The sequence below is a fragment of the Phyllostomus discolor genome, chromosome 8 (genome assembly GCF_004126475.2).
Source record: "Phyllostomus discolor isolate MPI-MPIP mPhyDis1 chromosome 8, mPhyDis1.pri.v3, whole genome shotgun sequence".
NCBI classification, from domain to species: Eukaryota; Metazoa; Chordata; class Mammalia; order Chiroptera; family Phyllostomidae; genus Phyllostomus; species Phyllostomus discolor.
Window position 1 is genome coordinate 57,106,422 of NC_040910.2, and position 21,038 is coordinate 57,127,459.

At 42.9% G+C, this 21,038-nt stretch overlaps 2 protein-coding genes across 4 annotated transcripts in view; both read left to right on the forward strand.

Annotated features, from left to right (window-relative positions):
• ZNF879 (zinc finger protein 879) overlaps positions 1 to 21,038 on the forward strand; it is a 175,669-nt gene that overhangs the window by 69,711 nt on the left and 84,920 nt on the right. The gene's annotated exons all lie outside the window — the stretch shown is intronic.
• Positions 1,029 to 21,038, forward strand: part of ZNF454 (zinc finger protein 454) — a 31,901-nt gene continuing 11,891 nt past the window's right edge. Inside the window, exons 1-4 of one of the 3 annotated variants that reach the window (XR_004904722.1) lie at positions 1,029 to 1,523; positions 2,374 to 2,473; positions 6,170 to 6,296; positions 6,677 to 6,766. Coding sequence is in view for 2 of the 3 variants with exons in the window: in XM_036032753.1 (XP_035888646.1) it covers positions 1,318 to 1,523; positions 2,374 to 2,473; positions 6,170 to 6,296; positions 6,677 to 6,766 (523 nt within the window). In the remaining variant the exon portion in view is untranslated. The remainder of the gene's footprint in view (positions 1,524 to 2,373; positions 2,474 to 6,169; positions 6,297 to 6,676; positions 6,767 to 21,038) is intronic. The other 2 variants (XM_036032753.1, XM_028534463.2) reach the window with 2 other exon arrangements.

Consider the following 21,038-nt stretch of genomic DNA (forward strand, 5'->3'; position numbering starts at 1 on the left):
GTTACCCTGGGGCCTGCTTCCGCTCCGCTCCCCTGAGTTCCCCAGGCTCTCTCCAGTCACATGGGCCTGGAGGCATTCCTGTCCCCTCTTCCTCCGAGGGCGCCTGGCCAGGTATTCAGTGATTCCCTCCCTCACTGTGTTCCAATCTCTGTGCCATGTTATTTTTCCAGAGAACTCCCCAAAACACCACTTAAAACAATCCCCAACCTCTGTCATACTAAAACCTCATCGCAGCTTCACTGTCAACAGTACCTCATATTTTTACTGCCTTCCTCCTTGAATAGAATTAAAGCTACACAAGCGAAGGGTTTTCAGCCCCTAGAACTGTGCCTGACACATTAAGTGTTCCGAGTGGCCACACAATGAAACCTTCAGAAACCCTCAGACAATGCGGTAGTGTCACTTAAGTCACTGACACGGCTTTCTGATAAACCCCAGATCACACACGAGTATTTTTCACCACCGACAAAATTAAAACCCTCTCATCTTCCTGAAAATACGTATTCTAAGACAAGTCCTGTCGGCAACAACAAATACCAGCCAGCGTCCCAGGAGGGCCGGCCTCTTTGGCAACCAGGCTCCGTCCTCTCCGGAGAAGTCGTCCAGGGCCAAATCTATTCCACCTGCTCTATGCTTCCCACGCACCGTGCCCGGGGCCACCACCCAGGTCCCGAGTCCGCATCCTTCAGCCCCTGACCACCCCGCACCCCACTTTTCGCCGAACCTCTGACGGCCACACTTGGTGTCGTTTGCGACCTCGGGGCCGACGAGCGTTCTCGCCTCCTTTTCGCGTCCTTCGCACGGTCTTCCGCGCGGAGGACGCGGTATGGAATGCGCGGTATGGAATGCGCCTTTTCAGCTTGTAGCGTCCTATTCCGTCCTCCGGGGCCCTTCCCGATCCGCTCTCCTCACCGGATCAGGCGCCGCTCCACAGGACTAACCTATCTTATTCCACCGTCAATTTACTAGTATCTATCTCCTTGGGCGTTTTTTCAAGGCAAAGACCGAGTCCCAGCCAGAACGGAACCAAGACCACCACTGCAGGTCAACACTGGGGGAGTTATATGTTCAGTGGACTAGCACGCCGCGCAGAGGCCCTTGGGAAATGTAGTTTCCATATGAAAGACTCTAGACCTGGCGGAGGGCGGGGGCCGGGAGTTCAGGGAAGGGCAGTGTCTGTTACGGGGCGCAGTACTTTTCTCTTCCTCGCGCTGATGCGGACGCTCGTAGCGTATTTGTCAAATGGGAAGTGGCCCGGAAAGCTAAACACAGCAGCCCTGGAATCTGTGGGAATTCGGCTCTGCGGAGCACTAGGCAATGCGCAAGCGCAGTTCAGACCCGGCTGCAGACTCCAGTTCTTTGTGTTCTGTCTGCGATGTGGCGGTTGCGATCTGTCGCTGTCGGCAGGGGCTCCTCGAAGGGAAACGCCTTGGTGACCAGGCACGGTGGCCAGATCCTCTTCGGGAGGGCGAGAGCGGCCGTAGGCGGTGGCGCCCGGGGAGAAGGGCGGAGGGGAAAGCCCAGTAGGTCTGAGACATGCTCCTATCTGGAGCACGCTGCTCGGATGTCCCAAACTTCCCGGGATCTAAACCTGAGGTTGGATTCCCAGAGAAAAGGGACGACCAAGGGTGGGCTGTCGAGGTTCGGGCAGAGCGTGCGAATGCCCGCGGACGAGGAGGGGCAGGGCTTCGGCGTCAACCGGGGAGCCGGTTACGCCCGGGGGTAGAGGGTGCGCCGGGTAAGGCTGTGAACGCAAGTGGAACCTTTGGGAGGGCTGTGAGGCCGACCTCGAGACTTGGTGCAGTGAAGACTCCCCGCCCCTCCTCGTCCCGCCTCCCATACAGGTACACTGCTTGCACACCTTCCCTTCCCGGGTCACCCGGACTGGGGCCCCGGAGGAGGCCAGGCCTGAGGCCAGAGAAGGGCTTGGCTTGAGAGCCTTACCGTGGAGATCCGGCTTTTCTGAGCAGATCCTTCTACACTTCCCCTCCTCCCAGAATTAGGCAGCGGTCCAGTGAGGAGACTGCTCAGCGTGACTTAAGGGCGGGCAGACAGCTTGATAGCTGGGGCTGGAGAGGGCCGTCTGCAAGGAGGAGGCAGTGTATGTATGATACGGAAGGGGAGATACGGGGGTTTGACTCAGATGCTACAGGAAATGGGGGGCAGGGAGCCGAATGGTGAGTGATTCCCTTTACCGTGGGGTCAGCAGACATGCCAACAGACTTGCTCTCAGAAGGCCAGAGCATTGGGAGTAGGTAGGGACTATGAATTCATGGCTGGGGTACTGCAGGTTCCCCACGATGCGAATGCTCTCACAGCCTCACTCTGGACTGCTGTGTGCTAGCTTTTGATCCAGTCGTCTCACCACAACAGGTGTGTGCAAGTTTCTGCCCGAGGACTCCGACTCTGCTTGTACCTAAGAGGGCTCTTTAGAGAAGAAATGGCTGTCAGGCACCTGCCAACCACAGTCCAGGTGAGTGGGGGTTGCTGGGGCGTGCTTTTCCACACTGAATTGCCTCAGAAGATTTGAACATAGAGGTTTGGAGAGCATGGCATGTCGCTGTTCTCTGACCAGGAGTTTTTCTCCCAGTCCAGTCTCATAAAGAGGCCTGACCCAGTCACTACTTTCTCCACTTTCCCCCGTATCAGGCTCATTTTAGTTAGCGTCATCCAGGCTAAGAAAGTTGTTAGAGGTCACATAAGTGACAACTGGAACTAGAAACCAGGTTGGTCCAAAATAGAAACCTGCACTCTTTCCACTAGCAAGTCAGGTCAGGGAGGTAAAGTAGTAAGAGGTGGTGCCTAAGATAAGAGGCAACAGGAGAAATCAGAACACTTTCTTGGGGAGGTGCAATTTACTGGATTCTTTTTTTTTCTTTTTAAATAATGACATGGCTTTTTACCTCAGAGGGCTGTTGCATACCAATGAAATCATTCAAAACGTGGTACACCTATACAGTAGAATATTACTCGGCCATGAAAAACAATGAAATCTTACCGTTTAGAACAACATGGATGAACCTAGAAGGTATTATGCTTAGTGAAATAAGTCAGTCACAGAAAGACAAATATATAATTTTACTTATATGTGGAATCTAAAGAACAAAACAAGTGAACAAATAAAACAGAAACAATTATAAAAACAAGGAACAAACTGATGGTTGCCAGATGGGAAGGGGTTTGGGAGAATGCGTGAAAAGGCAAAGGGATTAAGAAGTACAAATTGGCAGTCAACCCAATAGTCATCAGCATGTAAAATGTACGGCACAGGGAATACAGTCAATAACATTGTAATAGCTGTGTGTGGTGCCAAATGGGTACTAGACTGATCCGGGGATCACTTGGTAAGTCATATAAATGTCTAGTCACTATATAATATTGTATGTCAACTATAATTACAAAAACATTTTTACTTTTAAAAAAGATTGTTTTGATTTCAATAATTTACTAAGAGCTTTGAGCAGAGCCAGCCTCTGTAGAATAAGCAATGGGTTATACCCTGAAGGGGCAGAATTCATTCGAATGTGTAAATTATGATGAGTTTGATAAAGTTGTTCTAACTCCTTCACATTGAACCCTATCCAGGGCAGAACTCTTTGGTAGAAATAATGGAAAGGGATGAGCCCCTGGTTGAAGTTGCTGAGTACAACCCAGTCATAGCCCACCAGCTACTTAGCCTCCTGCTCCCGGTGTCTGACTTGTCCTTTGGCACCCGTCTCAGGCACCACTTTGTCTCTCTGGTGGGTCTCCACGGTACCAGTCCACTGTGATACTGGATTGGCCAAAAAGTTAATTTGTTTTTCCCAAGTGATGGCTGTAGTAGTACTTAGTTTTTTTAACTTCATTCAAAACAATTTTGTTAGATTGTATGGTAGCAGCTGTCATATCAGTGTGCATTTAGAAAAACATGAGAATTGGTCAATTTTTGTGCAGTCATTTTAACATTGAAGATGGACGAAAATATGCAACATTTTCAGCATATTATGCTTTATTATTTTAAGAAAGGTGAAAACACAACTGAAACTCAGAAAAAGATTTGTGCATTGCATGGAGAAGGTGCTGTGACTGATTGAATATGTTTCATGCTGGAGATTTCTATTTTTAAAGTATATTTTATTGATTATACTATTACAGTTGTCGCATTCATTTCTCCCCTTTCTCCATCTCCATGCCGTACCGCCCTCCCACCTGTATCTCGCCCTTCCCCTGCCCCTTGCCACTTAGTTCCTGTCCATGGGTTATACACATAAGTTCTTTGGCTTCTCCATTTCCCATACTACTCTTAACCTCTCCCTGTCTATTTTGTACCTATCTTTTATGCTTCTTATTCCCTGTACTTTTTCCCCCATTCTCTGTCCTCCTCCTCCCCACTGATAACCCTCCATGTGATCTCCGTTTCTGTGATTATGTTCCTGTTCTAGTTGTTTGCTTAATTAGTTTTTGTTCTTTTTTTGTTTTTATATTCAGTTGTTGATAGTTGTGAGATTGGTGTCATTTTATTTATATTTTTGATTATCTTCTTTGGTTAGATAAGTCTTTAACATTTCATATGATAAGGGCTTGGTTATGATGAACTCCTTTAACTTGACCTTATCTGGGAAGCACTTTTTCTGCCCTTCCATTTTTAATGATAGCTTTGCTGAGTAGAGTAATCTTGGACGTAGGTCCTTGCCTTTCATGACTTTGAATAGTTCTTTCCAGCCCCTTCTTGCCTGCAAGGTTTCTTTTGAGAAATCACCTGAGAGTCTTATGGGAACTCCTTTGTAGGTAACTGTCTCCTTTTCTCTTGCTGCTTTTAAGATTCCCTCCTTTTCTTTCATCTTGGGTAATGTAATTATGATGTGCCTTGGTGTGTGCTTCCTTGGTTCCAACTTTTTTGGGACTCTCCGGGGTTTCTGGATTTCCTGGAAGTCTATTTCGTTTGCCAGATTGGGAAACTTCTCCTTCATTATGTTTCCCAATAAGTTTTCCAGTTCTTGCTCTTCCTCTTCTCCTTCTGGCACCCCTATGAGTCACATGTTGGAATGTTTAAAGTTGTCCTGGAGGTTCTGACACCTCTCCTCATTTTTCTGAATTCTCATTTCTTCGTTCTGTTCTGGTTGAATGTTTCTTTCTTCCTTCTGTTCCAAATCCTTGATTTCAGTCCTGGTTTCCTTCCCTTCACTGCTGGTTCCCTGTGTATTTTTCTTTATTTCACTCTTCATAGCCTTTACTTCTTCCTTTATTTTGGGACCATACTCAGCCATTTCTGTGAGCATCCTGCTTACCAGTGTTTTGAACTCTGCATCTGATAGGTTGGTTGTTGCCTTGTCTCTTAGTTGTTTTTCTGGAGTTTTGATCTGTTCTTTCATTTGGGCCATATTTCTTTGGCAGGGCAGCACCCATTACATTCTAAGAGTGGTGCCTTAGGTATTTGCCAGGGTGGGGTAACCCACTTGGCTGAGTTGTGGCACTCCGTTGTGGGACCCAAAATTGTGGGACACTGAGTTATGTATGTGTGGGAGGGGTCTGAGAGACAACATTGCTGCTGGTTCAGCTCTCACCCTGGTTTCAGTCACTTACCCCCCTTCCCACAAGTGGGTTGTGCCCTTTCAGATGCTGATTCCCAGGTGGGTAGGATTGTGTGCTGTTCTAGGATCCTGTGGGCCCCTCCAACTGATTCTATGAGACTGGGAGTTTCTCCTGCCACCATAAACCTCACAGGTTTTTACTGCCAGGTTTTGAGGCTCTGTTTCCCCATGCTGGAACCCTAGGTTGCATGGTCTTTCTCCCCATTTGTTCCTACTGGCTTATGACCACATGAATGTGCGGTGTCCCAGTCTGCCATGGTGCTGGAGATTTCTTGCTGGACAATGTTCCACAGTCAGGTGGAAGTCGATGGCGATCAAATCAAGACATTAATTGAGAACAATCAACGTTCTAATACATGGGACATAGGCAACATACTCAAAATATCCAAATCAATAAAGTTATTGGTGAAAATGAAAAATATGTCTGTTTTTTTACATAAAAGACAAGATGGATATTTTGGCCTACCTAATATTTCTCTTCCCTGACCTTCTCCTCAAACTCTTTGTTGTTTGGTTGCCATTCAAAAGACCTAAACTGGGCACTAAAATGTGTCCTGTGAAGGGGTGGCCCTAGCCAACAGGGGTAGCTTTCCTTGCAGGAACCGGTGACCCTCAGGGACGTGGCGGTGCTGTTCACCCAGGAGGAGTGGGCCCAGCTGAGCCCTGTGCAGAGACGCCTGTACCAGGACGTTATGCTGGAAAACTGCAGCCACCTGGCCTCGCTTGGTAAGTGCAGTGGGCGTCCCCACAGGCTCATCTTTCTCCTGGACAGCTCTCTGGTACTAGGACTGGTAGCACCCAGCAGATGGAGCAGGCCAACTGAAGATGTTACTTTTAAGTCTGTGACCTGCCACTCCTTGGTGTCCTGGGCACAGGACTCTTGAAGTTTATGGTGAGTCGGGTCGAATGCTCCCCTTTGGCAGAGAGGACATGGGAACAGACTGTGCCTCAGACATGAGCCATCTTTTCATCCTTAACTCCTCTCTACCCCTGGCCTTCCTACCCAGTCCCCTTTTGTAGGAGGTTCCAAGAACTAGATCTCATCTTCACATTGATTTTTTATGTAGCATGAACAGATGTGGTCCTTTTTTCCCCCTCAAAAACAGGGCTCTTAGGACCCAAACCAGATCTGTTTGCCCAGCTGGGAAAAGGGGAAGAATGGACATCGGAGGTCGCCTCCGGAGGTTTCTGCTTGGGTAAGGCTCTGCATGTGGTGGGTGCCAAGGGAACTCGGGAAACGTGCTATGCCTGTGGCCGGAGAAGGGAGCATCTGCTCCCTTCTGTTTGCCTCATACCTTGCTGCCACGTTTGTCCCCACAGGCATATGCCACTCCTTCCTGTTGACGATCTGTGCCTCCCTGGACCTTCCCATTCAGGATTTTTTTTCTCTCCCTATCTGGTGTGGATGAATCATCTCATTTGGGAAAGACCTCACATGTAATTTGGGCAGCTGCCCTACCAGGTCCTGTGGTCTCCCAGCCCCTGCTTGTGTGACAGTGTGGTCTCAGCCCTTCCTTCTCTGGGGAGGAGGGGCCACGCTGGGGTGAGCATGGCAGGCCAGCTTCTTCAAGGCTAAGGGCCAGTCATCATGTGCCCTCTGAGGCTGATCCTGTTCCAGCTGAACCCTGTGTGTTCCTTCAGCCATCTCCTTCTTTGCTCATTCACACATGCGTACAGTCAGCCAGCATGTAATTATTCTCTACTTTCTGTGGCTCCGAATTCGGCTGAGAGCACCGTGAGAACACTGCTGGGTCATGGCCAGCATGGTGCGTGGCACCTGGTGGGTGGGACAGACTTGTTGCCAGCAGCATAGAGCGCCTGACCATTTAGTGGCTGTCACTTGCCTCGAGGGGCCCATTGGATCTAGGAACTTGGGAGCAGGGGCGGGGTGTGCCTCTTTTGCCCTGTGATGTTCTCTGGAGCTTAGTGCCTTCCCTAGGACATTACAACGTTTCACTTTCACTGCTGCATTTGCAGGCTATCCAGTATTTATATATACTTTTAAAAACCTTCTGTTACTGACGTTTCATAGTAGAGGAAAGAATTTATATCCTACAGTAAGTAACTATATACATGGAATGTCTAAGACTCAGTCTGTTATGGAATTTAAATGTCTTAACTCCAATAGCGTTCTGAATTTGTATGTTTTATTTTACAGCCAAACTAAGGCATTTTGATATTTGTTTCTGCATTACACAAGCAGTGTTGGAACAATAAAGGAGGAGAATGCAATAAGAAACTCCTTCACCGTCCTACCAGTCTGGGCCCAGGACTTCAGTTCTCCCATGTCTTCCTCATTAATGCCAGTTCCTTATTGCACTTGTGTGAGGAGGGGTCATGAAGATGAAGGATTTTGATGCCTACAAGGGACTCCCAGGTCAGGTGTACGTCGTGACTTGACACACCAGGTGGCAGTGGTCCATTCCTTCCCAGGTGCCTTTCACAGCCCTTGGTGCTGGCTCCCCTTATTTCTGCATTGCCTGTACAGCCCAAACTTGGAGCCAACTCATGAAGCATGATTAGTGGCTAACCAGTCAGATATGGAAAGTCTTATTTTATGCTTCCCAATAAAGAATTATAACTGTTTCCCCCCTTTCCCAATAAGGCTATAGTTTTATTTTTGTATAGTACCATTTCTTCTTTTTCTCTTTTAAACTGGAAATTGCTACTATAAAGAAATGGTAGTCATTTCAGAATATCCCCTTCCTGTCACTAATTCTTAAAATATTCACTGGATACATTTTTAGTTTTTCTTTTTTCTTATTTCTGTTTCATTTCTTAATGTCCAGCTAGGACTTAAAAAATCATATAAAATGATGGTAGTAGCTTCTATCTCTGATTTTTAAGGGATGGGGTTTAGAGCTTTTCCACTGTTGCACTGATTACTCTTGGTTTAGAATAGGCACTTACCTGTAATTAGAACAAAAAAAAATCCTGATAGATAGCTTTTCTTCTTAATTTTTCTGTTCTCTGGGCCATGAGCTAGTAGGAGGGGAAAGCTGACTGAGTCTCTGTGCTGGGTGATTTCTGGGGATTTATGTCAGCCTCCACATTTAATAAGTACAACCAGTGAGGCAAGTTACAGAAAGCTGAGTCTCATCATGGTTCATTCATTTGATGTTCCTGTTACATGGCAAGTCAGGGTTAGAGCCAAGTCAACACAAAACTGGTTCACCTGACCCTCAGACTGTCGTTTTCCCCCTTCTCCAAGATAGCTTTAATGACAGAGAAATCGTTTACTCAGTAAACCTAAAGAAAACTACTCCATCCCTTATTGTTTACATTTCTTATTTATTAGTAACTTTTTACATTTCTTATTAGTTTGTTTAGGTTTCTTGTTATATCAACTGTACATCTTATCCTTTAGCTGTAATCTTTTTTTGTTTTTAAATATATTTTGTTGATTATGCTATTACAGTTGTCCCATTTTTTTCTCCCCTTTATTCCCCTTCACCATATACCTCCCCACCATCATTCTATCCATTAGTTCATGTCCATGGGTCATACATATAAGTTATTTGGCTTCTCCATTTCCCATACTATTCTTAACCTCTCCCTGTCTATTTTGTACCTACCATTTATGCCTCTTATTCCCTGTACCTTTTTCCCTATTCTCCACCCTTCCATGTGATCTCTATTTCTAGTTGTTTGCTTAGTTTGTTTTTTTAGGTTTAGTTGTTGATAGTTGTGAGTTTGCCGTCATCCTACTATTCATATTTTTTATCATCTTTTTCTTAGATAAGTCTCTTTAACATTTCATATGATAAGGGCTTGGTTATGATGAACTCCTTTAACTTGACCTTATCTGGGAAGCACTTTTTCTGCCCTTCCATTTTTAATGATAGCTTTGCTGGGTAGAGTAATCTTGGATGTAGGTCCTTGCCTTTCATGACTTTGAATACTTCTTTCCAGCCCCTTCTTGCCTGCAAGGTTTCTTTTGAGAAATCACCTGAGAGTCTTATGGGAACTCCTTTGTAGGTAACTGTCTCCTTTTCTCTTGCTGCTTTTAAGATTCCCTCCTTTTCTTTCATCTTGGGTAATGTAATTATGATGTGCCTTGGTGTGTGCTTCCTTGGTTCCAACTTTTTTGGGACTCTCCGGGGTTTCTGGACTTCCTGGAAGTCTATTTCGTTTGCCAGATTGGGAAACTTCTCCTTCATTATGTTTCCCAATAAGTTTTCCAGTTCTTGCTCTTCCTCTTCTCCTTCTGGCACCCCTATGAGTCACATGTTGGAATGTTTAAAGTTGTCCTGGAGGTTCTGACACCTCTCCTCATTTTTCTGAATTCTCATTTCTTCGTTCTGTTCTGGTTGAATGTTTCTTTCTTCCTTCTGTTCCAAATCCTTGATTTCAGTCCTGGTTTCCTTCCCTTCACTGCTGGTTCCCTGTGTATTTTTCTTTATTTCACTCTTCATAGCCTTTACTTCTTCCTTTATTTTGGGACCATACTCAGCCATTTCTGTGAGCATCCTGCTTACCAGTGTTTTGAACTCTGCATCTGATAGGTTGGTTGTTGCCTTGTCTCTTAGTTGTTTTTCTGGAGTTTTGATCTGTTCTTTCATTTGGCATATATATATAGATAGGTATATATACATAGATAGATATATATATATTTTTTTAATCTTGGCCAGCCCATTAAGTAGTAAGGGGCGGAGCCTTAGGTATTTGCCAGAGCGGGGCAACCCACTTTGCTTTATTGTCTTGCTGTACTGTGAGAGGGGTCTGGGAGGCAAAAATGCTGCTGTCTCAGCTTTCACCCCGCTTTCAGTTATTTCCTCTGCTCTCCACAAGCAAGTTGGGCCCTTCTGGTGCTGATTCCCAGGTAGATGGGTTTATGCACATTCTAGGACCCTGTGGGTCTCTCCAACGCACTCTCCTGTGAGTCTGAGAGATTTCCCTGCTGCCACAACCTCCAGAGATTTTTTCAGTCAGAGGTTTTAAGAGTTTATTTCCCTGCACTGGAATCCTGGGTTGTGTGATCTGTCTGGTTGTCCGGGTTTATCCACATGCAAATATGGGACTGCCCACTCTGCCAGCTGCCACCTTGCCCTCACCGGTCCTCCAGCTGCCGCCTTACCTACCCCGGTCTTCTAGCTGCTGCCTTGCCTCTTGTCCTCTCTGCCCCGGCTGTCCATGTCTGTCCCTCGTACCGGTCTGTATGAATGTTTCTTCTTTAACTCCTTGGTTGTTGGACTTCTATACAGTTTGATTTTTCTGGCAGTTTGGTTTTTTTGTTTTTAAATTTGTTGTCCCTTTTTTGGTTGTATGAGGAGGCAAAGTGTATCTACCCATGCTTCCATCTTGGCTGGAAGTCTCAGCTGTAATCTTTTTGTGCTATAGAATGTATTCATTTATAATTATGCATGGTATGCATCTATAATTTCAACATTTTTATATTATGTTCTCTTTCTCATTTCCAATTTTACCTGCAATTTTTTTTCTCTTAAAATTTTTGGGAATTTTTTTAGAGAACCAGGTCTTTTTTTTTCCATCCTCACCTGAGGACATGTTTATTGATATTAGAGAGAGTGGAGTAGAGGGAAGAGAGAGGAAGAGAAGTATCAATATAAGAGAGAAACATCGATCATTTGCCTCATAGGCGTTCCTACTGGATACTGAGCCCACAACTCAGGCCTACACCCTGACTGGGTATTGAACCAGTGGCCTTTTCATTTAAAGAATGACAACGTACCAACTGAGTCACACCGGCCAGAGCCAGCTCTTAATTTCTCTGAAAAGTAATTTTATTTGTACACTTATCATTGTCATTTGCTTTTCTAACCTTAAAATATATTTTGAATACTGTATATCCTAGATACAAAAGAGGATAGATAATAGTTTTGAACAGTTTGAAGAATAAAGAAGTAACACCCATACCCCACTGTGTAGCTTAAGAAACAGGACATGGAGGCACATATGCAGCCCGGTGTGCACCCCCACTTCCCACCTTCCTCCTGTCATTTCAGAGAGCCACAGCTTGACTTCTGCCCAGCAACTCTGTGCTGCTCTTCACGGCTTTGCCATGTTTATTCATAGCTCTGAGCAGCTTGTTGCTGTCAAGCCTAATGTGCGTGTGCTGTACTATAGATACCTTTCCATAACTTCTGGTTTTAAATCCTTGTTGAGATGTGTAGCTCTATGTCCTTTTTTAACTGCACTTTGATATTCCTTTCATGATTATCCCTTAATGTAATAGACCTGGAGGTTGTTTCCAAACTTTTTGCTGTTTTGAATAGTGCTGACCTGAATATTGTACATTCCTCCTTTTGTACACATGGGCCTTGTTTGGGGCTTTCTTTAGTGTATTCATAGATGTAACAATAATGGGTTTAAGGGTCTACGCTTCTTCAGCTTTCCTAGATTTGCCCAGATTGCTGATTACATTTGTTCCAAATTATACTATTAGTTGATATAAGTTCCTGTTATCTTATATTCTTGCCAAAATTTGGAACTTTCAGACTTAAAAATTCTCCTAGTCCCAATCTTGAGAAATGCTATCTCATTGTGGTATTAAGTTGCATTTTCATTTTTTTAACATTTTATTTATTTATTTTTTAGAGATAGGGGAAGAGAAGGAGAAGAGAGGGAGAGTAACATCAACGTGTAGTTGCCTCTCGTGCACCCTATACTCAGGGCCTGACCTGGCCCACAACCCAGGCATGTGCCCTGACTGGGAATCGAACTGGCCACCCTTTGCTTTGCAGTCTGGCACTCAATCCACTGAGCCACACCAGCCAGGGCCCACATTTTCTTATTTACTACTGAATTTGAACACCTTTTTGTATGTTGATTATTTGTGTCCTATAACTTACATATTTATGTTCTTTGACAAACTTTTAAATTATAGTTATCTTTTTCTTTTTCATTTCTAGGAGTTTTATATACTCAGGAATCTAATACTTTATCAGTTAATATGTATTTCAGTCTATAACTTATTTTTGTATTTACTAACAGAAATTCTTAATTAATGAACTAGACTAGATCAGTCTTTATCTTTATGATTTTTCTTTAAGTGCTTTCTGTGGCTTGTTTAAATCCTCCTTTCTGCCCTCAGATCAACGAGGGAAGGACCTGGTCTTGTTCATGTTTGCTTTTGTGTCCTCAGAACCCCAGCTCCTAAGTGTGTATTTGTTAAGTGAAAGTATGATTTCTAATAATATGTACTTTTGTCTTTTTTTTCCTGTATAAGTCTTATGAGAGTTTTGCTTTCTTAGTAGGCTTTTTTAATGAATAAAGGTTTGACTTAGCTGATCCTTTCTATCTTATCATGACCCATTTCATTAATTTTTGCTTTTTATTATTTCTTTCCTTTGACTTTTTTAGAGTTTATTTTGTTCTTTTCTATTTTTAGAATTAAATTTTATCAAAGCAATACATGCATTCAGTTTAATGAAACTACTATGGAAAACAGGGGCCATGGTCACCCCCTTCCTCTTTCACCCCTCTTCAAAAGTAAGTGCTTTCTCTTCTTGTAGTTGATTATTAGGTCTTTTTGCTTCCATGTCTCCAAGTCACATGTTTGTATTTCTTTCTCTTGACTTTTCAGTTTTAGATCTTATTTTTTGAGTTCCTCCTGTAAAGAGTGACGGTGAAACTTGCCACACCAACTAGCCATCTCAATGCATTCTTATTCCCTGACTTCCCAGCAGAGTTGCAGAGTCATTTAGGTCACAGGAATAATCAGTGTTTACATCCTTAAGCAGTATTCACCATTGGTCCATGTAGTCAATTATGACAGCTATTGCTTTCCTAGGAAATCTATTCCTGGTATTCATTGGTTCAGAGCTTCATTTAATCTCAGCCCTCTTCCAGTGGTCTATATCTCTCTGGAAGACTTTCAGATTCATCAGGCAATGTCAAGGTTTCATTTTTCTGAAAAATGAAACCATTTTCTGGACTGTGTGACCTGCTCCATCCTAGAGTACCAGGCACCCAGCTCTCACACTGCTGTGAAGCCCCCCATCTCTGGCTGCATGTCTCCTATGGCTTCCCTGCTTGGTCTACTCCCTTTTTTTGGTGGCACACATCTTTCAGTAGCTTCCTGAGGAAGAATGCGTGCGAGTTCATTTTTTGTAGCCTATCATGTCTATAAATACCTTTTTCTGCCCTGACACTTTCTGGGTAGTTTGATTAGACAGAATTCAGCTGGATATCTTTTCCTTCAGAATTTTAAAGACAATGCTCCATTGGTTTCTGGACCTCAGTCTATTGTTGCAAAATACAAAATTATTCTTAGTCTTCATCAGCTGTGACCTGTTCTCCTCTCCAAAAGCTGGCAGGAACTCCTCCTTTTACTCCAATGTTCTAAAGTTTCCAAGGGATGCACCTGGCATGGTTCTGTTTGTACCCACTGGGCTTCTGTGAGCCTCTAGTGCAGCATTTGCTGAGGCCTTCCCATCTAAAATGCTTGTCCTTTGGCCCTGGTTTGTGTAGCTCAGTAGATTGAGTGTGGGCTACAAACCAAAGGCTTGCTAGTTCAATTCCCAGTCAGGGAACATGCCTAGGTTGCAGGCCAGGTCCCCAGTGAGGGTCACATGAGAGGCAACCACACACTGATGTTTCTTTCCCTCTCTTTCTCCCTCCAGTCCCTTCTCTCTAAAAATAAATAAATAAAATCTTTAAAAATAAAAAAAAACAAAGCTTGCCCTTTGCATTTTGTGTGACTGCTCATCCACCATGACAGGGAGTTGAACTAATTCATCCCTATTGGTTTTAATAGTACATTTAAAAAAATTTATTTTTTAAAAGATTTTATTTTTAGAGAGAGGGGATGGGAGGGAAAAAGAAAGGAAGAGAAACATCAATGTGAGAGAGAAACATCAATTGGTTGCCTCTTGCACATGCCCTAACCAGGGACCAAACCCACAACCCAGGCAATGTGTCCTGACTGGGAATCAAACCGGCCACCTTTCCCTTTAAGGAATGATGCCCAATCAACTGAGCCACACTTGTCAGGGCAACAGTACATTTTTTTTAAAGCCTCTAAACATTCAATACAATTTAAGTGAAGTTTTTATGTATTAACTTAGACCTCAGTTCTTCCAGGTTCATGTTTACAGTTTATACATTTTTTATTAAAGGAGAGCAAATTTGTATTTTAGCTTTCAGATCTTCTGTAAATTGTCTGCATTGTCTGTTTGTGTGTGTAATAGTGTGATTAAAGTTACTATTCATTCTTCACCACTGTCAGATTTCTAGGCATTTGGTTGGAAAATAGTTTGGCTTTGGACTTGATGTTATTGGATAACTTAGAATTAAAAGGCAGTGCAAATACTTTTATTCTCAAAGGAACATTTTAATCCACACTGTGTTGGACACTTTATTCTTTTGTAAGCTAACCCATTTTTTCTTTTTTATAATGGCTAGCATTGTACCTAACATGTGCTCAGCATTTGTTGAATTGTTCCCAGTTTAAATAAATAAACAATATTGTCCTTTTGAAAAAATAAATAAAATCCCTGCCTTTGGTTCTTCAGTTATGGTAGAGACATTTTCTTCTGTTACTGCTTGATTTTCACCTTTGGTTTTCTCTTTCTCTTCCTCTTCATGGAATGCTTGATACCTCCTGGACTGGTCTTCTAATTTTCCTTTCATTAAAATTTTCATCTATATGCTTTTTTGTTCTACTTCTTGACAGATTTTATAGTTTTATCCTCCACTTCTATTGAGGTTTTCTTTAAAAATTATATTTTATTGATTATACTATTATAGTTGTCCCAACTTTACCCCTTAGCTCCTTTCCACCCAGGACCCCCCACTCTTTCAGGCAATCTCCCCACCATTGTTCATGTCCTTGGGTCATTTGCATAAGTTCTTTGCCTACTCCATTTCCTGTACTGTACTTTATATCTCCATGACTATTCTGTGACTGCCTATTTGTACTTCTTAATCCTCACCTCTTCATTTATTCCCCCCTCCCATCTGGCAACCTTTCGGTAACTAACTTCTTTTCTCTTGCTTTTAAGAGTCTCTCTTTATCTTTAACCTTTGGCCTTTTAATTATGATGTGTCTTGGAGTGGGCCTCTTGCATCCATCTTGTTTGGGACTCTCTGTGCTTCCTGGACTTGTGTGTCTATTTCCTTCACCAAATTAGGGAAGTCTTTCACTATTTTTTTCAGATAGATTTCCAATTTCTTACTCTTTCTCTTCTCTTTCTGGCACCCCTATGAGGTGAATGTTGGACCTCTTAAAGTTGTTCCAGAGGCTATTTATACTATTCTAATTTTTTTGGATTTTTTTTCTTCTTCTTGTTCTGATTGGATGTTATCTGCTTCCTTATGTTCCAAATCATTGATTTGATTCTTGGCTTCATCCATTCTACTGTTGTTTCCCTGTAAATTGTTCTTTATTTCAATGAGTGTATCCTTGGTTTCTGACCGGGCCTTTTTTATGCTGCTGTCCTCACTAAGTTTCTTGAGCATCCTTATAAGCAGCATTTTGAACTCTGTATCTGATAGATTGCATATCTCCATTTTGTTTAGCTCTTTTTCTCGAGTTTTGATCTGTTCTTTCATTTGGGCCATGTTTTTTTGTCCCCTCATTTTGGCAGCCTGCCTGTGTTTGTTTCTATGTATTAGGCAGATAATACATGTCTTGGTAGCGTGGCCTAATATAGTAGGTGTCCTATAGAGCCCAGTGGCACAGCCTCCCCTAGTACCCAAGCAGGGTATTCAACATGCGCCCTTTGTGTGGGCTGAGTATACCCTCTTCTTGTAGTTGAGCCTTGGTTTCTGTTGGCAGATCAATGGGAGGGATTTACCCAGTCAGCTGCAGGGATTGGCTGTGACCACTCACCACCAACCTCTGTCCTCTGTGGAGGGGTGCAGGGGTAGGGTGGTGGTGCTCCAGCATGGTCTGTAGCTGTCCATGGGCTGCATTGGTCCTGGGGTTTCCTGGGTGGTGTAGGCCGACATCAGCCCCCACCTGTGTTTTGCCTGGGGCAACCTGCCTGAGCTATAAAGCAATCTGAGCTGGCTGCTACTTGACTTGGAGATTCCCAGGTGAAGGCAAGCTGTAACTCTAGCTGTGAATCTGGCTGCTGCTTGGGCTCACTGAAGCCAGCTGTTGCTTGTTTGATAGGATTTAGGATCCAAGACTAGCCATTCTTATGAAAAAGCAGCTTATGTGGGCCCATAAGTTGGGTGGGGTAGAGCCTCTGTGAAGCTCCAAGGTGGGTTACACAGTGTTAGCCCATCTGTGACTACACCCCTCCTACCAGTCTGGATGGATGTGGTTTCTTCAATTCTATAGTTGTCAGACTTCCATTCAACTCAATTTCTGATGTTCCTGAGTGATATTTGTTTTGTATTTTAGTTGTAATATTGGTGTGGTTGTACAAAGAGGTGGGTCATCTTGACCAGCAGCCTAGGTTTGTAAAATATTTTTAATCAGCTTCATTACAGTATAATTTAATATATGTGATAGAACAAGTGAGGTTTAAAGTGTAATATTGGATCAGTTTTGACAAATTCATACAGTTGTGTAACTGTCACAAATCAAGAAAAAGTAACATTCTAGTCACCTCTGGAAGTTCTTGTTACCTCTTGCAGTTACTCTCCAGGATGCCTCTGTCTTGCCTCTGTCCCCAGGTCACCGTTCCAGCGTCCCCTGTCAATGGGATTAGGTAGCATGTGCTCATTTGTGTCTGACATCTTTTATTTAACATAATGTCTTTGAGACCCGTCCTGGCTCTTTCATGTGTCCTCGTCCCTTGCTTTGCTGACCAGCATCCTGTCGTTTGGCTGGACCCCTATTTGTTCATCCATTCAGTGGTGAACCTTTGGGTTGTTTTCAGTCTTTGCCTGAAGCTCCTATAAACATCCAGGTACAAATTTTTCTGTGGATGTGCTTTTAGTTCCTATACTTTTTCTCAAAGTATGTTTTCACTGAGGTAAATGTTCACTAGAGGTGGGGTTGCTGGTTTGTATACTAAATGCATATATGTAACTTTATCATAAATTGTGAAAATGTTTTCAAAGGGACTGTTCCATTTTGCATCCCCACAGCAATGTCTGTGAGTCCCCATGTTTCTTCCTGCATAGGTTACGGCCTGGCACAGAGCTGAGTGGCAACTGGCAGGCGGCCACCTGCTTGTTTGCTGTCTTGGGGGAAGCACTCTGTCTTCCACCACTGAAGTTTTAATAGGTGCTCTTTATCAGGTTGAAGAAATTTACAAGTACCCTGGCTTGATGGGACTTTAAACTAAACAGATGCTGAATTTCTGTTCAATGCTTTTCTGAATCCTTAAGATGATGCTGTGGTTAATATAGTGAATTATATTGATTGGCTTTAAAATGCCAAGCCAAATTTGCATTCCTGGAATAAACCCAACTTAGTCTTCATATATTATCCTTTTAAAATATTGCTACAATTAATTTGCTAACATTTTAAGAATTTTTACATTAGTATTCATGAGTAGTATTAATTTATTTTTTAAAAAGATTTTATTTTTAAGAGAGAGGAGAAGGGAGAGATAAAGAAAGGGAGAGAAACATTGATGTGCAAGAAAAATGTCAGTTTCCCCTTGTTACACACAACAACTGGGGACAGAACTAAGCAAAAGATGCAAAAGATCAAACTGGCGACATTTTGCTTTGTGGGATGACCCCCAACTCCCTGAGCCACACCAGTCAGGGCAATATTAGTCTGTAATTTTGTTTCCTTTGGTCAGAATAATATTAGCCTTATACAGTGAATGTGGAACTTTCCCCTTTTCTTCTGTTTTCTAGGAAAATGTGTGTAGATTGGTGTCTTTATTAAATGTTTGGTGGAATCAGCAAAGTGTTCTGGGCTTTTTTCCTCTCTCTCTTTTTTTTTTTCTTGTGGGAAGGTTTTAAACTGCAAATTGAGTTTCCTCAGCGTTCTTGTCTTTAGTGGGCTACAGATTTTAGCTGTCTTGGCCTCCCCAAACCCTGGGTCCTGTCACTTCAGTTCACAGAGACTCCTGACTGTTTTGGTCCCATGCTATGACCTAGAAACTGTCCAGAGACCACATCTTTCATGTGTCATTTGTCATTTGTTAATTGCCTGAAAACAGGGTTTCTTTTTCTTTTTTCTTTTTCTGGTTTTCTGTTTACTGTGGGACTTCTTTGTTGAGTTTTCAAATTTTGTCATAATTTTTACTTTCAAGAACTCTTGTTTCTTTGAATATTCCTTTATCTGTAAGCCCTTATTCTGGTTTTACAGTTAAAACATTCTACCTCTAAAGATAATGATTTTCAAAAGATGTTTTCTTCTCCCTTCACAGTCTCTCTGTTCCTGAATTTCTGTGGCACCTCTTTCCTGGTAGAAGTTTTTCCTTCTGCATCTGGATCCCAGTTGAACAGCGGAAGGCCTGAGGTCCTTTGGGGAAGCTTTGCTGGGCGAGTGCTGGGGCCTGGCCTAAATCAGCATGGCTCTCTTGACCCTTCCTCATGGGCCGCCTGGGTGTTTTCATGCAGACTAGCTTCGCTAACTTCCACTAGGGAGAAAGGACCTCCTATCTTTTGCGTCTTCTGTGGAGTTGGGAGAGGGATGTCCCTGGTTCCTCTGAGCCTTTGTCTATTGACCATAAACCTCCTTCCTTTATCCACTGCTACTTCTCACTTCTGGATGTATCTGATGTACCAATTCTTGAAACTCCTGATGATTTGAAATTAAATTGGCTTAATTTCTGGTCCCTCCCTGGGGGTGGCCTCTGGACTACATTGTATAGGAGACTTGGGCCATAGGACTTGCATGCCTTACTTGAAACCTTAGTTATATGGTTTAAAAGCATACTTTTTTTTTTTGATGTGGGCCTTTGAAGCTGGGGCCATGGTTCCTTAATTCAGTCTAGACTGAAGTGACCTGGGCCCAGTGAGGGCTGACTGAGTGCTCGTAGCCTGAGGGATCCAGTCTTCCTCACCTCAGTTCTCCTTCAGTGTGGTAAAAGCAGGGTGCATTTGACTCCCTGGACACAAACAATTAAATGAAGGTCATTCTGTAACCTAAGACATTAAAAAGACAAATAATCTTTTTTTAAAGGTTTTGTTTATTTTTAGAGAGAGGGGAAGGGAGGGAGAAAGAAAGGGAGAGAAACATCTATTGGTTGCCTCTTGCATGCACCCTGGCCAGGCCGAACCACAACCCAGGTATATGCCCTGACTGGAAATCCAACCGGTGACCTTTCGCTTTGCTGGATGCTGCCCAACCAACAGAGCCACACCGGTTAGGGCCAACACTCCCTCTCTTTCTCCCTCCTTTCCTCTGTCTCTAAAAAAATGAATGAATGAATGAGTGAATAAATGAATGAATGAATAAATAAAATTGTAAAAAAAGAAAAGACAAGACTTTCATAGACACGGCTCTCCAAACCTGCTGAAAATAAAAGCTAGTAGGCAGTTAGTCTCCTTGAACCACGTTATTATTTTTGAATCCACTCCCCTGAATTTTTAAGGTAAATTTTTCCTGAAGTAACAGTAACACGGAAGAATACACAAGACAAAAGTATACACTCAACCAATGTTTACAGTATAAATACATCTGTATAATCAGCACCTGTATTAAGAAATAGAATGTTACTAACACACCAGAACCCACTCACCCCATCTCTCCTGTTTCTTTTGTCCTAAAGATGGCTCCTTCCCTAACCATAGCTTTGGCTTCTTTAAAAAAGCCTATTTTTTAAAAACCCATTTTTGGCCTATTTTAAAAAAGTTTTTAAATTAAATTTATTGAAGTAACATCGGTTAATAACACTACATAATTTTCAGGTATACAGAAATATAATTCTACCTGTGTGTCCTCTATTCCATGCTCACTACCCGAAGTCTGGTTCCTTCTGTCACCATATATTTGATCCCGTTTATGCTCTTGCCCTTCCCAATCTCTCCTTCCCCCATGTTCACCATCATTCTATTGTCTGTATCTATTATGAGTTTTTGTTTTTTCAGTTTGTTACTTTTGGTTTTATATTCCGCATATGAGTAAAATCATGTTTTTCATCTTTTTTTTTAATATATTTTATTGATTATGCTATTACAGTTGTCCCATTTCCCCCTTCACTCCCCTCCACCCTGTACCCCCTCTCCCACCCACGTTCCCCCCCTTTAGTCCATGTCCATGTGTCATACTTATGAGTTCTTTAGCTTCTACTTTTCCCGTACTATTCTTGCCCTCCCCCTATCTATTTTCAAGCTACATTCTATGCTACTTATTCTCTATACCTTTTCCCCCTCTCTCCTCCTCCCACCCCTACTGCTAGCCCCCCATGTGCCCTCCATTTCTGTGGTTCTGTTCCTATTCTAGTTGTTTGCTTAGTTTCTTTTGGTTTTGCTTTAGGTGTGGTTGTTAATAATTGTGAGTTTGCTGTCCTTTTACTATACATGTCTTTTCTTTATCTTCTTTTCTTAGATAAGTCCCTTTAGCATTTCATAAAGTAAGGGCTTGGTGATGATGAACTCCTTTAATTTGACCTTATCTGAAAAGCACTTTATCTTCTCTTCCAT